The 16,558-nt window shown below is 47.9% G+C and overlaps 1 protein-coding gene, 1 long non-coding RNA gene and 1 pseudogene across 3 annotated transcripts in view; 2 read left to right on the top strand and 1 right to left on the bottom strand.

Moving 5' to 3' along the window:
- LOC137666702 (uncharacterized) overlaps nt 1–16,558 on the bottom strand; it is a 42,179-nt gene that overhangs the window by 6,512 nt on the left and 19,109 nt on the right. The window lies entirely within an intron of this gene.
- On the top strand, nt 6,561–7,501 carry LOC137666433 (G-protein coupled receptor 35-like; annotated as a pseudogene).
- Nucleotides 11,415–12,362, top strand: LOC137666432 (G-protein coupled receptor 35-like). Its single transcript, XM_068406432.1, has one exon. The coding sequence runs from the start codon at nt 11,415–11,417 to the stop codon at nt 12,360–12,362; it is 948 nt and encodes a 315-aa protein (XP_068262533.1).

The following is a 16,558-nucleotide window of genomic DNA, read 5'->3' as shown; positions in this document are numbered from 1 at the left end:
TGCTGCTCATCTCGTCTCTTTTTACAGCCAGGTCTGCACGTGAGCTGGCACTCACGGTGTGCTCTTCCCTTTAACACTGCTGACTTCTTACTCAAACATCACACCTCTATCTTCAGGAAAGACAGGAAGGAGCATCCAGGGAACTACAAGACAGCCAGTCTCACCTTGATCCCTGGGAAGCAGATGGATGAAGTCATCTTGGAAACCATTCAAAGGCATATTAAGGACAAGAAGGTGATTGGATTTACAAAATCATGCCTGACCAACTTGATAGCTGCCTCTGATGAGATGACTTTGCTTGGTGGATGAAGTGAGGGCAGTGGACATTGTTTATCTCAACTTTAGTGTTGAAAGCCTTACTATCTCCCATAATACTCTCATAGACAGACTGATGAAGTATGGGCTAGATAAATGCACAGTGAGGTGGACTGAAAACTGGCTGAACTGCCAAGCTCCAGGGGCTGTGATTAGCAGCAAGAAGTCCAGCTGGAGGCCAGTCCCTAGTGGAGTCCCTTGGAGGTTGAGACTGGGACAAATAATGAAGATGCCAAACAATAATGGCCTGGCGCTCGGATGGAGTGCACCCTCAGCAAGTTTGCAGATCATACAAAACCGAGGGGAGTGGCTGATACACCAGAGGGTTGTGCCACCGTTCAGAGGCACCTTGACAGGCTGGAGAAATGGGCTGGCAGAAACCTCATGGGGTTCAACAAGGGGAAGTGACAAATCCTGCACCTGGGGAGGAACAACCCCAGGCACCAGTAGAGGCTGAGTCTGACCGTCTGGAAAGCAGCTTTGCAGAGAAGGACCTGGGATCCTGGTAGAAACCAAGCTGACTGTGAGCCGGCAGTGCGCCGTTGCAGCAAAGGCAGGAAACAGCTTTCCGGGCTGCATTAGGGTGAGCATTGCCAGCAGGTCAAGGGACGTGATCCTTCCCCTCTACCTAGCACTGGTGAGACACATCTGGAGTGCTCTGTCCCATGCTGGGCTCCCCGGTACAAGATAGACATGGACTTACTGGAGCAGGTCCAGGGAAGGGCCACAAAGATGATTAAGGGACTGTAGCATCTCTCATAAGAGGAGAGGCTGAGAGAGCTGGGACTGTTCAGCCTGGAGAAGAGAAGGCTTGAAAGGATCTTACCCATGTGTATAAACAGCCACGGGATGAAGTAAAGAAGATGGAGCTCTTCTGAGTGGTGACAGTGAGAGGTCAAGAGGCAATGGGCACAAACTGAAATATAGGGAAGTCCGTTTAGACATAAGGAAAAAATGTTTACTCTCAGTGTGATCAAACACTGGAGTAGGTTGCCCAGAGAATGCCTGGAGATAGCCTTGGATAACCTCAGCCACTCTGTGAACAAGGCCATCATCCTGGGCTCCCAGTCAAAAATAACCCACAGCATCAGCCTCTGTTTGGGAAATGCAGCTGCAGCTACCACAGGCAAACAGCTCACACCGCCTTTCCTTTGTGGCTCTCTTCACACACATCTTTCCTGGTCTTAAACTCCTACAGTGACCCTCCAGTCCCTCTGTCATGCTGTGACCCAAGGAGCCACTGCAGTGTTTCATATCAGCACGCTTCCCTGCCCTCTTACGCCACAGCACCTCATAATGCGAGATGGTATCTGAGGGTCTTATCAGCATGTTGTTCAGAGACATTTTACGTGGCTCCTACCTTATGCACTGATGGTTTGTCCTCTGTGACAGACAAATCTGGGGGCCTTTGATGCCTGGTTGCCTCCTGAGGGCTGTGATCAGCACGCACATCCCTGTGGTTATAGGGTGGCTGCAACGTGCGTAAGCCTTGTGGTGGAGCAGAGCGAGTGGATCTTATCTTCAGGATCTTCTGTTGGATCCTCTCCCCTGCACAGCCTTGCTGAGCACTTCCTCTGCTTGATGTCACCTGGTGCCTCCCGAGCCAGTGACACCTGGGCCACACCAGCATCCTGCCATCCAGTGCCTGCGTGCTTTCACTCCTGAGCTCGAGTCAGCCAGCTTCTCCTCTCTCACAGCTCCCATAGCCAGGAGAGTACCCATCATGCTATTTTATGAGCAGCCAACCACCATTAGCATCACTGCAATGAAGAAGTGTTACAGCTGGTCAGGTACTAATGGTAAGTGGGCAGCGAGACAATTCCCCACTAGCTATATTGCACGCTGATTAGCAACACCAATTAAATAGCCCATCACTGAGCCCTTTGGGGCTTACAGTTCTCTCACCCTCCTCCACATCTGTCAACACAGGGTCTGACAAGTGGGGCTCTTTGCCACCCATGTGAGACGCCAAGGCCTTGGTTCAGCCACCAGCCTGAAGCTCTCGGGTGCTTTGGCTGTACCTGTGGCTCAAACAGGAGTGCAGCCTGAAGCCCTGCCACTGACCCCATGGTGGCCATCTCCTGCTCCATCCCTGCCCCAGGCACCAAACACATCCCAAGGGGCCATTTAGGTGCAGCAATCTTCATCTGAAAAGGGTTCGGGAGACTTTCTCCAGCCTGTGTGCCAAGCTGCTCAGTGTGCCCACTTCCCCACCCAGAGCTATGTGAGCATGACTCAATTCAGCACTCAGCTGGAGGGCCCTGCACCTCCAGCTGCACGGGGCGATCGAACACCAGATACCCCATCTTCCTGGCCTTGCTTAGCTTAGGTTTCAGCACAGCATTTCAAACCCACAGTTGCTGAGTACCACTGCTAGCTGTTGAACACACCGTTTTAGGAAGTGCTGAATGCTGAGGTGCTAGACCTCACTGGAAAGTATCACCACCATTTATTTGGTCAGCAGACTGACATTCAAGACCACACTGACATGAAATGTTCTCCTACACAGGAGGAGGAGGTGCCATAGAAACCCTCAAGTACCAGCGGGCTGTTGGTGCTGGGCACTTGCCCTGTGCACGCAGGCAGTGCCTGTGCTCCAGCCCCCACTGGCTGGCCCCGCTCCCCCTGGCCAGGATGCGTGGCTGCACAGCCCCCACACGCCCTACCTCCGTCGGGACCCGTTGCTGATTTTGTGGCATTGAACCTACAGGTAACATCACTTTGGTTCATTCTCTCTTGCTCTCTGTGAACCGCTGCTCAGGGTCCTGCTGTGGCTGGGAGGAGGCAGAGGAGGCTTAGACACCAGTTTCTGCAGGGCAGTGCAGTCCCTGCGATGCAGAGGGCCGTGCAGTAGCTTGCGATCTCTGAGCCTTTTGGTGTCTGTTCTTACTCCAAGGTATCCTCCAGGTACTTTACCTGGAAGACCAACAGCATATTACTTCCTAACAGCAGCTGGGAACTGGAAGCTAAATTCATCCCACCATGGGAAACAAGTGATTCCAAAAGATTGCTTTTTTGTCTAAGTAAAGCCTTGCATCCCTTTCCAGGGTCTTTAAAGCAGTTCTGTGGTTAGGGTGACTACATTGCTGTTTTCAAGGGATGCAGTGAGAGATGAGCCTGAAAGCACACAGGTTTCAAAAAAAGAAAAGAAACTAGTGCTGTGCCTTAGATCAGTGTGTTTGAGAGAGCTGTGGACAACAACAGCAAGGGCAGAGCAGGCAGTTTCCAGCTTGCTTTATGCTATTTGGAAACAGAGAGGAGAAGCCCCTCGCTGAAGTGCTGTGGCAGGGCCCTCACCTAGGGCTCTTCTGCCACCGAGGCAGTGTGGCTGCTCCCTCTTTCTGGCTGTGCTCCCCTCCCAGGTCAGCTCGCTGCCCAGGGGCCAGGGTTTGATTAACATCCCTCAGAAGTACTGCCCTGTCCAAGTCTGTTCTCATACCTGTACAGCACATTTATTAAACCTTTGCTGACAGCTACCCATTCAATTTATAGGAATGTTGGTGAAAATCAGGGCAGTTGCCATGGAAGTGGCAGGTTTGAAGGCAGTTGATGCAGATGCCATGCAGTACCCCATACTTCCCACCCCATTTTTCTTCTTCCTCTCCATCTGCTCAGTTGCAGGTCCCTTCCCTCACCCACCACGGCTCCCATGCTTCCTTAGTCATTTCCCCCACCATAGTCACCCTTTGCCCCTCTGGTACCTTCTCACTTCTGAGCTCCCCCAACAAGGAGAGAGGAGGATTTTACACACAAGACTCCCCCTCTGGTGCAGCTGCTTCCCCACGGGCATCCCACTGGGAAAAACATTCGACGTTTGCCACCACAGTGCTACTGTGACACCCACTGTGCCGTCAGCCTTTGCCTTGCTTCTCTTCCTTCAAGCTCTCTGCTAAGGCTCTGGAAGAAGCCTGCCACTTCTTGAGCTGCTGGAGAAAATGAGCCCAGCCCTGGCTTTCCTCCCTAGGTGGTCACCAGCTTCCACAGTGGGGGACAGCTGCTGACCAGCTCTCCCCAGTCTATAGTGAGGGGAAAGCAGGACACTCTCCATAATACTGGTGACCTTGTCCATCGAGCCCCAGCCTGTTCCTGGTCCTCCAGCAGCAGCAAGATGCTGTTTTACAGCCATCTCCATCCTTTTCTCACAGCTGTAGGTTGCTGCCTAGTCCCTCTGATGCTGCAGCCACCTCATCTACCCCACCTTAAGCATTTCCAGCAGTCACAGGATATGCTAGCTTATCAAACTGCATCTCTTTAAAGACATTTTAGCTCAGCCATACCCTATCTATGCTATGTGACCTGCTTTAAAACCCTCTGCTCATTTCCTCCCTCCTCCCCCCAGTCTCTGGGGGGCCTTGTGGCATGGAGCACTTGTGAGCCCTGATGCTGGGAACTGCATTTGGGCCACATCTCCAGCTCCAAAGGTGGTGTTGACCAGAGACCTTTCATGCTGCAAAGCACACCAGCATGGTTTTCTTGTGTTGTGCAGGCAATTAAAATTAATCAGCACGGAGGCTGCTGCTGGTGTTGCAGACCAGGGCCAATGAAAAGCAACCTGGGTATCAGCCACGCCAGCAGAGACATCTGCCTCGTGCAGTTAGTGAGCATAACAATGTGGCAGCTTCAGCCCTTGACGTAAGGTGTTTCCCTGCTGCTACGTACTGTAGAGTTCAGAGGTTTTCCTTGGGTGACAGCTGTCAGCTTCCTTCCAGGTGCAGGCAGCGAGCAGCAAGCCTCTGTTAGGAAACCCAGACCTGAGCACAGAAGAATTGGGAGAGAGCTCTATGCAGGAGTCACATTAGTGTCTGCTAGTGCCCAAGACACATTTTCCCCCAGTAATTGAGTTATTTGTGTGTTTATCTGTTACTTTAAAACTGAAGTCTGATTTTGCAGGCAGTGCCCTCATCAACTGACCACAAGGTCTGCATTGCTCACAGAGGCAAATAACTGCTTAACCAGGCATGTTCAGTCGTGGTGTCCCTTCCTACATCTCTGAAAGCTGTAGGATTTCACCAGATCCCTCACCACTTCACTCTCCTGTTAGAGTAGTAAAAAACTTATCTTAAATCAAAAGGTTAAATTCTTTCCAAAGTGCATTTAGATGCAAGCAGAAATTCAGTGACATATACACAGCATCACCAGTTCAGAGAATTGTTCCATGTGCGTGTCACATAGAGCCACTTTGCACAGGATGGGAGCTGATAAAAGCTGATTTTTATCAGCCCATGAGCTCACACCCTTCACACAACCAATACTCTTGCAAAACATCCAGTAGCCAGTGTGAGAGAGGCTCGGTACCTACTACTTACATGTCATGGATTTCCCAGGGTGGCAGGATGCCTGCCTTGGACAGGAGCCACCTAATGCAGCCCTTAATGGCAAGTTCCTTGTTTTGCACTGGTGTTTCCTTTCAGCTGTGCCTTTCTGTTTTACACCTGCAGGCTCATACTCTCTCCTGGAACAAATGGGCTTAAAATCAGGTTAATCCTTCTATCCCGCATTCCCCTCCCAAGGAGGTGGAGAGCAGCTGCCTCACTCCCTCCCTCCCTTAGGGTTTCAAGCATGCCTTTGGGGATGCAGGAACTCGATTCAGCTTTGTTTTCCTCAGCTTGGGGCAGGAGCTCCAGTTCACAAGGCAGCCCAAAGCCTCAGAAACCTGCCCAGTTTAGGCCAGAGCATGAGGATGTCTACAAAGTGACATCTGCTATGCCCCTTCAAGCCCTTCACCCCCCTAGTCTGTCTCCAAAGCCAGCAGAACTGGTAGAAGAGCTTTTGCTCATGGTTGTGCTGGGCTTTACCTTTGGTTGCTGCAATCCCTGCCTAGCTCAAAACCAAGCCAGGGTAATTTTACCTAATTTGCTCAGGCCCTGGCTTAAGGAATTAGTGTTCACATTGTCACAGGATGCCCCTGCTATCTATGGTGGCTATTCTAATTGCTCTTCTGCCCTCCCATTCAAGATCCCCCTATTTAATAAAGGCTGCCTGCCATGTCCTATTGGAAGTGTACCTTGAGATATTTACTCATAAACTGAGTAAACAGAAACAAAGCTTGACAAAGGATGCATCCCAGTTACACACTGAGAAGGCCAGATTTGTAGACTCAAATTCCCATTCATAACAAGTAAATGTTTACTTAAATACCCTTTTAATAGTAGCCATGCATCTATTAAGAGGTAGGAGTAAAGTCTTACCATGTCTTTTCCCATTTCAGGTCTCAGAACATCATACGACATCTACACATCAGGACAATGAATGTGTCCAACAACTGCAGTGACACAAATCTAGAACTGTATCACCATGTTCGTCTCATTGAATTTGCTCTGTATAGCCTAATTTTCTTTTTTGGAGCACTATTTAATGCTCTTGCCCTCTGGGTGTTCTTCTGCAAGATGAAGAAGTGGACAGAAACCAGGGTGTATGTAATCAATTTAGTTTTTGCAGACTGTTTTGTCATCTGCACCTTGCCTTCCATGGCTTATTTGATCTGGAAATAATGTCAAACCGAGATTGAACTCTGCCAGTTTACAGAGGCAATGTATTTTATCAACATGGTAGTGAGCATCTATATAATTTCTTTCATCTCCATCGATCGATACAATTGCCATAAAGCACCCATTGAAAGTCCAGGACCTTCAGGTCTCCATCAAAGGCTGCCCTTCTCTGTGGGCTTCTGTGGGTCTCTGTGATAATCGGTGCCACCTTAAAGCTTTGGCAGAGACATGCCACTCTCTGCTTTCAGGAGGGATACCACCATGGCCCGCTACTCTGAGTCCTGCTTTCCATTTTCTTTGTTTTCACTCTTCCATTAGCAATCTTGACTTTTTGCTCCACAGAAGTAATCAGGAACCTTAAGAGACGTCTGAACACAAATTCACCAGAGGAGAAATTAATCCAGAAAGCTATTCACATTATTTATGCAAATCTGATTGTATTTCTAGTATGTTTTCTGCCAGCCTGCCTTGGGGTACTGGCCACATTCATAATGGAGAGCATCGGAGCTACCTGTTTCCTGTTCCAGGTTCTGAAGAACTTCTCCTCTGTGACAAGGTGTATTGCCACATCCAACTGCTGCCTGGATAGCGTCTGCTACTACTTTGTGACCAAGGAGTTTCATGAAGCCCTTCTGCTGCCCAAAACCAGCACTGAAAAAACAGATCAAATACCCCCCTTGCTGACACACACTTGCTAAAGGAAGGGGGGTGGGGGGCAGGGGGAATGTAAAACACCAAACCCAAAAAACCCCCCAACAACATGGTAACATCAAAAGAAGATACAGCTTCAGCTTTACTGGGATAACTATTGCTCTTTCTCTCTAGGGAGATCTTTGTTAGGTTTAACATTACTAAATTAATTGTGATTTATATTCTATGTTTCTATTAAACAAATAAGTTATTTCAGAGAGATGTGTAAAAGTGTGTATGTAATTGCTGGTCATTAACATGTCTCCATTCCACCCGCCAGCACCTACTTGTTACTCTTACAGGAAGTCGGGTGACCCATAAATGTCTCCCTGGTTTAGTTCATTTTGCAGCTAAAGTCAATTGATCCTTATCACCAACAAGTACAAAAGAATATATCATGGTTCACCTCATTGTGTATTTCAGGTTGTTTGCATTATTAAAATAACCCAGTTTATTTTTACCATATTCCTTTGGCAGGCTGGGGGGGGCGTTCAGGCAGTACCAGCATACTACTAAGTACCTGGCCCCTACAGAACAGCCTAAAGTCTGCTGACTGCCCTTCCCCTTCAAGTCAATGGGTCAGATAGATGTGAAAGAACACTTTTAGGATGAAAGCAAGACTTGTCCAGTGCCATAAAGGCACAAAGTCCAGGCGGATTCAGAGCTGACTCCTCCTGCTGGCTCCGCTCCTGCTGCACTGCTGAGCCCTGGCACAGAGACACCTCCTTAGAGCAGCCATCCCTGAGGGGCTGCTGTTCCCACCCGTGGGGAAACCCTTTCAACTCTGTCTAGACCTTTGCTACCCGTGCATTGCTGTTCCCTGGGTTTATGTTGTGGCACCAGGCTAGCCCCTATGTTCACCCTCCTGGATGCAGCCCAGGGTCAGAGTATTACCCCCCAGCTCGACACAGCTGGGTCCGGGTTTCCGCAGCCTGCCCACATTGACACCCCTAATGTTTCCATGGGGGAAATGCATTTGGCCATGAGTCAGCAGCCTAGGAAACTCAGGGGAGATGGGGAGTGGGTTGGCATGTTATTCAAATGCTCCCTAGGACCGGGCTTTTTTCTTCTAAATACTGAAAATTCTCCAAAATGGCCTCCGAGCTCTGCCCAGGCAGTGCTCAGAGTGCTCCAGGAGACAGTGTGGAGGAGTCGTCCCTGCCCACTTACACAGTTTCCCGTGACCTACCTCTGCCTTCAGGGAGCCCACGGCTGCTGCTCAATCCACTGTTGTCACCTTTGGGACCACGAGCTCGGGAGACACAAATTAATGGGACAAATCCCGAGGGAGTCGAGTCTGGCCCTCATCAGCTAGCTCAAGTAGATGGGACTGCAACTGCTGCAGCCAACAGACAGCAAAATCCATCAAAATAACTATAAAATAGTTATATAACTATAAAATATAAATAACTATAAACATCAAAATAACTATAAAATAGTTATATAACTATAAAATATAAAACCTTGGTCTTTCCAGTGATGCTGATGAGCGGTGGTAGACATCTGGCTGCTTCGCAGAGGATAAGCAGGCCCATAACGTCCGTCGCCTTTCTTGTAAAGACACCAAAGAGAAGCATGCTGGGTCCCCTCGCCCTGGGCTCACTGTCATGGGGTGCACAAGCACTAACATGCCCCCTCAGAAAGGCCATCAGCCCCCCACACTGCTGCCTGCCTGGGGCATGCTCTGCAACCGCACCGGAGGGCTGCACTGTCTGCTGTGCTCCCTGGAGGACCTTTCGCTGCCAGAAGGGCTATTTTGCAACCATTATGGGTTTTATTTCAGAAGTTGTTTTCCTACAACTGAAAATATTAAAATTTAATTGCTAGTTTGTGTGAGGTGAGTGAGGGGAGTGCAGACTGGGTGGAAAATATGATGGTGAAGCCTTGAGCTGATGCGAGTAGAACAACAGAGGGCACCACAGACTCAACCGTCCCAAAAGTAGGTGATAAATGAAGCACTTTTGGGGAACGAGAGTTCATTTCTGTTTCAGTGCTCCCGAGCTGTCAACAGCAAGCTCTTGGGCAGCTGTGCCCTTCACCGAGCAGAACCCTTCACCAGTATCCGTGGCCCCGATAGATCTCCTCCACTACCAGGACACGTGCGTCTACACTGCAACCTTTCTGAGGACTAAACCCACCTGACGGCCTCACAAGAAGCAGGTAACATCTTTTAATTCTTCCCACACCGGTGTGTGGCAGTGTGCTCTGCTCAGTACTTCAGGGTGTGCTTTCTCACCTCTTCACTGAAGCGCTGGCCAGGGCTGCCTGCTTGTTAGCATACGGGTCAGTCCCCAGCTGTACACAGGTGCCTCAGTTTCCTCCTGCTTTCACAGCTGTTACACCTCACTGTTTTGCAGCCGCATGTGTCATTCAGGGGGTCTTCATCCCTCACTGCGGTTTCACACCAGTGCTTCTTACTGTGCCTCTTCCGTGAGCATGGAGACACCCGGCTCCAGGCACGCTGTGGCACGGGACCTTGGGAACTGTCACCGGCTCTGTGCTTTTATGGGGGTTCAGTGGGGTGGGATGCCCAGCCCAGCCCGGAGGGCTCAGCTGCTCCTCAGGGCTGTGCTATGAGAGTGGCTTTTTCACTGTGGGATGACCACGCTAGGCTGGCAGAGAACAGCTGCAGGGTAGGTGGTACCACAATGCAGCCAAGAACCTGTGAGGCTGAAAGCCCAAGAGAGCGAGGACACCGGCTGTATGTTACCTCCTCCAAAAATTCCACCCTAAAAATGACCGTATTCCTGTGGTTCAGTAACGCCATACCAGTTCTGGTGCTAGGGCAGGTGCTGCGCTTTCCTCTGTGGTTACCAGATCTGTCTCCCAGTCTCAGACACTAAAAACAGTTCACTTAGTTCATGCAATCAGACATTTTCACTACAGTTTAGATGTTGATGCTTAGAAGCCGCTGACTTATAAGGCAATGTATTTATAAGAGATTGTAGGAATCTGGGCGTTTTCCTTTCCTGCCTCACTGTAAACACTTCCTTTATGAGCTGCAGACTAAGTCTGATTCATCCTCTGCAGCCTCCTTGTTGGTAGCGGATGCCCTGAAATATTTAAAGGAATACCAGGAGATAGTCTAGGTTCTTGGATGCACGTTTTCTGCTCTAGCAACCTTTTGGCTTCCTGTCTTTGAGGGTTGAGATCAGACACGTGTGCTCACTTTCCCTTCTCTCTTTGGAGACCTGTTATCTGCTGGGGCTCGTGGTACCCGTGCTGAGCTTTTCGTCCCCAGTATCCCACAGTGAAAGGAGCGGGTTTGTGCTTGAGGGCAGCCTGCCCGCAGCAGGCATCCACCCCCAGCCTGCAGCAGTGTTCCCACTGCCCCCAGGAGTAAAGCCACCTGAGCTACCCCACAGCTGGAAGGGCTGAAGTCCTCTCCAGGTTCACAGGTCTGGCAAGACCCAGAGCAAACCCATGGGGTGGCTTCAGCAGCCAGGCAAGGGCCTTGGAGGGCAAAGGGGGAATGCTGCCCAGGCTCTGCTTCGGGCTGCCCTAAAGCCAGTGGCTCTCTGATAACCACAGCAGCAGCAAAGATAAGGGACCACAACAATTATCATTCTGCTTTGCAGTCCCTTTGCTGTTACCGAAACTGTGCAAACCAGGACTGGAGGGAGGGCAAGGGAGGCTTACAGTTGGAGAGAGGCTGCTACCCCGTAATAGCTCCAGGAGAGGGTTGCCTCTCTTGGTTTTGTGTTAGCTGATGGCAAGTGACAGTGTTGCTTTGATGGCTGAGGGACAGATAGTGCTGATGAGCCACCAAGCCCCTGCAGGGGCTGCCTAGACATGCAGTGCAGGGGCACGAGGGGCTGCAGAGCCATGAGGGCAGGGGCACTGCAGCAGGACCCAGCCCAAAGGACCTGTCCCCTAGCTCGGTCTCATGCCTGCACCCTTTTCATGCAGAGACAGCTCAACATGGAGAACTGCACCAAAGATGACGACACGCTGCAGAATGGCATCGTGCTATTTCAACTGATCGTCTACATCCCAGTGGTCTCTTTGGGGATCCCACTGAACACAATTGCCTTCTGGGTCTTCTGCTGCAAACTCAAGAGGTGGACCGAGACCAGGGTGTACATGATTAACCTCATGGTTGCAGACAGTTTCCTGCTCTTTGCCCTGCCTTTCCTCATATATTTTACCAAGTATGACCATCCCGTAGACAACCTGTGTTTCACCATACAGAACATCTATTTTACAAACATGCCTATGAGCATCCTTATCATCACCCTGATTGCGATCGATCGATACATTGCAATCAAGTTCCCTCTAAAAGCGAAGATTCTTCGATCCCCACTGAAATCTGCTTCTGTCTGTGGGTTTCTTTGGATAACACTGATAATGTATTCTTACTTGCGTCCAAAACTTCATGAAAGAAAGGAAAAATTCTGCCTTCAGAAACAATCTATTCAACCTAATTATTCAGCATTGTTCTCCATTATCTTTGGTTATTTTGTTCCCTTAGGGATTGTGATTTTTTGCTCAGTACAAGTTATCAAATGTCTCAAAAAGAAGATGGTCACGAGCCCTCATGAGACAAAGTTATTCCAGAAAGCAATCCACATTGTTTCTGTGAATTTGTGTGTGTTCGTCATATGTTTTTCACCTTTCTACATCACACTGCTCCTGCGGTTTGCAGTGGATGTTGCTAGAGCTTGTTCTCTGGTCTCGGAAGTTAGAGCCTCTATTCAGATCTGTGCATGCTTAGCAAATTCTAACTGCTGTTTGGATGCGTTTTGCTATTACTTTGCAGCCAAGGAATTTCAAGAATTTCCTTCTCTATTCCCCACTTGTATATCGATGAGCTCCAAGATGAACAAAATCCAAGAGTCACAGCCACCCACAGATCAAGTCATGACATAAAAAAAAGGTGTAGTGCACCATAGGTATTAAGAGCCACAGTGCTGCTGAAGTTTTGAGGCAGAGGGAATGGGACCACCTACAGTATTTGCAATCATTGTAGGTATAGGCATACCTGCAAAAAGGGGCAACCCCCTCCAAGGGGTCTGATATTAAATTGAATTTTGTCCTGTCCTCTGTGATTTGACTCCACTTCTGACTATTGTCTTGGGTTGTTGTATCGCAGCTTCAGGCATCTCCTGGTCAAGAGGGAGAGCCATGTGGTATGAAGGATAGATAAGGCCATTGTTTCCACCATGTGCTTATTTGTACATATCATGCAGCTAAATATAGGAAACCGAGCACCCTTAGAGCAATACACAAATCCACTTCTAGTACTGTAATACATATAGTCACTTAAGAAAAAGCCCCTGTACTACAATGTCCAACCTAATACATCTGTGCTGCTCACATCAAAGAACTTGCCCGTACAGTGGTAGTTTCCTGCCAACCTATATAACTTTGAAGCTTGCAGCTATGGCCAGGATGCAGCTATTGCTGTGCATGGAGAAAACTGCACGAGTCAGACAGCTGCATGAGACTATTGCCCCATTCCTGCCATATAACACTTGTATTAGCATGTAGTAATCCCCTGGCATTTGTGAGACTAAAATCATTGTGGGTATAAATAAAGCCATTGCTGTATGGAAAAACTGAGCTGCGCAAAGCGTTGTGGATCACAGAACAGACCCTTAGCATCGTGCATATCAAGTATAAAGCTGTGAAGACCTGATCTCACCAAGTGACTACCGTAAGCCCTGGTGACAGGTTTGTTGTTGTACTTTAATGGGATCAAATCTTCAATGGATGTGCTGTCTGGTGAGAGGTGATCGCATCTGCCCAAGTCGTCACAGCCTCACACTGCAGGCGTGTTGATGCCCAGAAAACAGCAGTGAGCAACACAAAGCAGATGCAGCCCTGATCCCTCCCTCACCATCCATGCACAGTTTTCAGGGCAGGTTTGGTGAGGGTGGGGTGTGTAAGGCCCTTCTGCAGAGACAGGGCAGACCCACGGCTGACGGCTGCTTGGCATTGCCCTATGTGATGAAGCACTGCTTTGGATTTGGGTTTTTTTCTTTCGGCTGCTTAGACGATGCACAGTGGGGGCTCAACAGCTTTCCTGCACCTCATTTTGAGACATTTAACTTTTTCCATGCATTATACAGAGAGCCTTGATCTATCCTAGCTGGATCCCAGACCAGGCATCACTTTTAATGTCTGGCTTTCCAGGTACCAAATTCCTCTATAATATCTGCGCTTGCTGACTATGTACCACGTAACCTCCTGCCCCACAGGGAAGTGACAACAAAGCAGCTCAAAACAGTTAAGCCACAAAGGGAGGTCTTGGGGTACCGGAAGGAAGCAACCCACAGAGAAACCTGGGCTGAGAAGAGAGCCAGTGCCAGAGCATGACTACTTCATGTTTATCTGCACAGAAATTTCATCTAATGTTTTATCACATTGTCGCTTCAATAACAAAGTCAGCATGGGAAACATTATAGAGTTTTTGAAATGCATGTGATAACTGTACCTCTGTTTGCTTCATGGTCCTTGACTTTCAGTGTCTTCTGACTTGTAAACCCCTAAAAAATTCCTCCAGGGAACGCAAACCTGTATTCTGCTCATTGAAACCTACAGACAATTAACTTTCCCAGTGACAACTTACAAACAGTTCCCCTACAAGTGGCCTGTCACTTTCTGGTGTCTGCAGATCACATGCTGAAACCACTGTCTAGACATTGGCCAAAGAGCATAGGAAATGACTATTCCCATCACAGAAAGGTAGTCCCCATCCAAACGTTAGATCTACCTGCTTTGTGTCAATACTTTGGCAGAGGTCTCAGCAGGATGGAAGCTGCAGCGAGCAACTGTGGCATAAAAACGGATGAAAATATTCAGGTCATTCAGTTGATCATTTATGTCCTAATTTTCTTCTTTGATGTATTATTTATGCTCTGGCATTACTGGTATTTCACTGCAAGCAGAGCAAAAGGGCCATGTGTGTGTGTGACCAACTTAATCATTGCACGCTCTTGTTTGGCCCTCATTCTGCCTTTTAAAGTCTGTTTTCAAAGACAGGAAAAGATACAAGAGCCAACAGTGCCTGATCTTGAAAACCATCTATTGCTTAAGGAGATGTGTGAGTATTGTCACCCTTGTAGCTGTCAACAAGTCAGTTGTAATTAACTATCCTCAGAGAGCAAGAGGCTTAGTATCCCTGTTAGCCCATTCTCCTGTATTGTGTGCTGTCAGTCTTCATGACAGGCATCACTTACGTGTCCAGGCAAGTGGTGTTCAGCAAGAAAAAAGACTTCTGGTTTCAGAAACAGCACAGAGGGCCTTCAAATACACTTTTGGCTGTGGGATCCCCTTCTGTGATTTTGCATCTCAGTGGTTATAATGAATACCTGCTACAAACAGATTGTTATGAAAATTTTTATTATTTTGAAAAAAGGTGAAGTTCAATTCATATCAACCTGTTATCATACTAAGCAAACAACTTATTTTTTTTCACAAACCCAGTCATGTTCATGTTTTCTCCCTGTTAACATGGGGCACCTTGTCCAATTTACAATCGGCTCCAATTATGTAGTCTACTCTAAAATACAAAACAAGAATGCTTTTGTGCACGTGGCCTCATGTATAGACTTCATAGTATAGCAAATACTAACTGCTGCCAAGATGCCATTTGCTACTGTTTTGTAACTAAGGAATTTCAGGGCACTTTCTGCTTACCAAGCCTACGGTTTTTAAATCAAGGCAGGATCACGGACAAGGCACTCTACTAAACTAAACAGCTGCCGTGGTTTCACCCCCGCCACCAGCTAAGCACTACATAGCTCCTCGCTCATTCCCCACCAGTGCCCAAACCAGTACAACAGCTCCACTAAAAAAAAAAATCTATAGTTGGCATTCCTGTGCATAGCCAAGCTTACTGCATATAGAGCTGTATGAAGTGAATGTGTTTTTCTTGTAGGAAGCAAATTGAGGTCTCCCACTGTTCATGTTCTAAATTTAAAACTTTAAGTTTTCCTTTTTCTTATTGTAAAGTAGTAATTTGGTGACTTCACAATCCTTGTCATCATTAAGTAATATTTTTGTTTGTACTGAATGCTATGAAAACAAAAAAGGAAACATTCTTTTGCAAGCAAAAATAAAGCTGTCTCATAGTAATATATCTATAAATAAATATTCATTTATTACCATTATACATCAGAATCCTCTATTATCAATGCTAAACCTGTACTGGAGATTGTGAGAGGAGACTTAGCTACCATGATATAAGATCTGCCTTACAACAGGATATTTATAGTGCAACCAAAGATGAGCAACGAACATCCTGATTACCTGAAGACGTATGTACTACCTTGGACAAAAATTATCTGGTTTACATGTCAAGTTACAATGATGTTTATGGTGGGTTTCTGACACCTTTCTTCAGTCTGAACAAAACCTCAGCTCCCTGAGTGCTCCCAGTAAATGAAACAGATGAGTTATCATCACCTGGGCCACAACAAAATCCCAGCCATCATACAGCACTGGAATAGCAATCCATGAGGACAACATGGTTATCCACAAACCTTTCCCATTTCCTAGCACAAGAGTCTGGCTAGTGATAGTGGGGAGCAGCAGCCACAGTCCATCAGCAGCTCCAAGAAGCAGGGCTGGGCCACTGCATTCTGTTAACATTTCAGCAAGATATAATCTCTTTGTATCTTAAAAGAAAAAGATGCTAACAATGTCTTAAACTTTAAATGAGCAAATTGATGCTGCAGTCAAAATTCAGGCTTGAGGAAAAAAGAAAAAAAAAAACACCACAAGGAAAAGCCTACAAAGTAATCCAGAATCTTGCTTCTAAGTGAGTAGCCATCGGTTCTAGCGTTTTTGGCCCTTCTAAGCAGGGAAGGCAGGGGCTGGAATTAGGCAGTATTTTGCTGTTTGTTGGCATTTGGGCAGGCCTGAAATCTGAGTTCTCACCAGAGGTTTGGACTGCAGCAGCCCTCCTCTCCTGGGGGCTGAAGGACACATATCAGGGCATTCTGCATTTCAGCAGGTTGGGTGCTGCTTTCAGGTTCTGGTGGTGTCTCTGCATTCTTGGTTTCTCAGTGCAGCGCAGTTATTCCAGTGGCGAGCATTGCCTGGCAGTCTCCAGAGGACTC

Source organism: Nyctibius grandis, chromosome 8 (assembly GCF_013368605.1).
Source record: "Nyctibius grandis isolate bNycGra1 chromosome 8, bNycGra1.pri, whole genome shotgun sequence".
NCBI lineage: Eukaryota > Metazoa > Chordata > Aves > Nyctibiiformes > Nyctibiidae > Nyctibius > Nyctibius grandis.
Note: the sequence above shows the minus strand (reverse complement) of the source record. Positions and strands in the feature narration are given on the sequence as shown.

Coding starts and splice junctions, on each gene's coding strand:
- LOC137666432 (XM_068406432.1), top strand. CDS start 11,415: ATGGAGAACTGCACCAAAGATGACGACACGCTGCAGAATGGCATCGTG.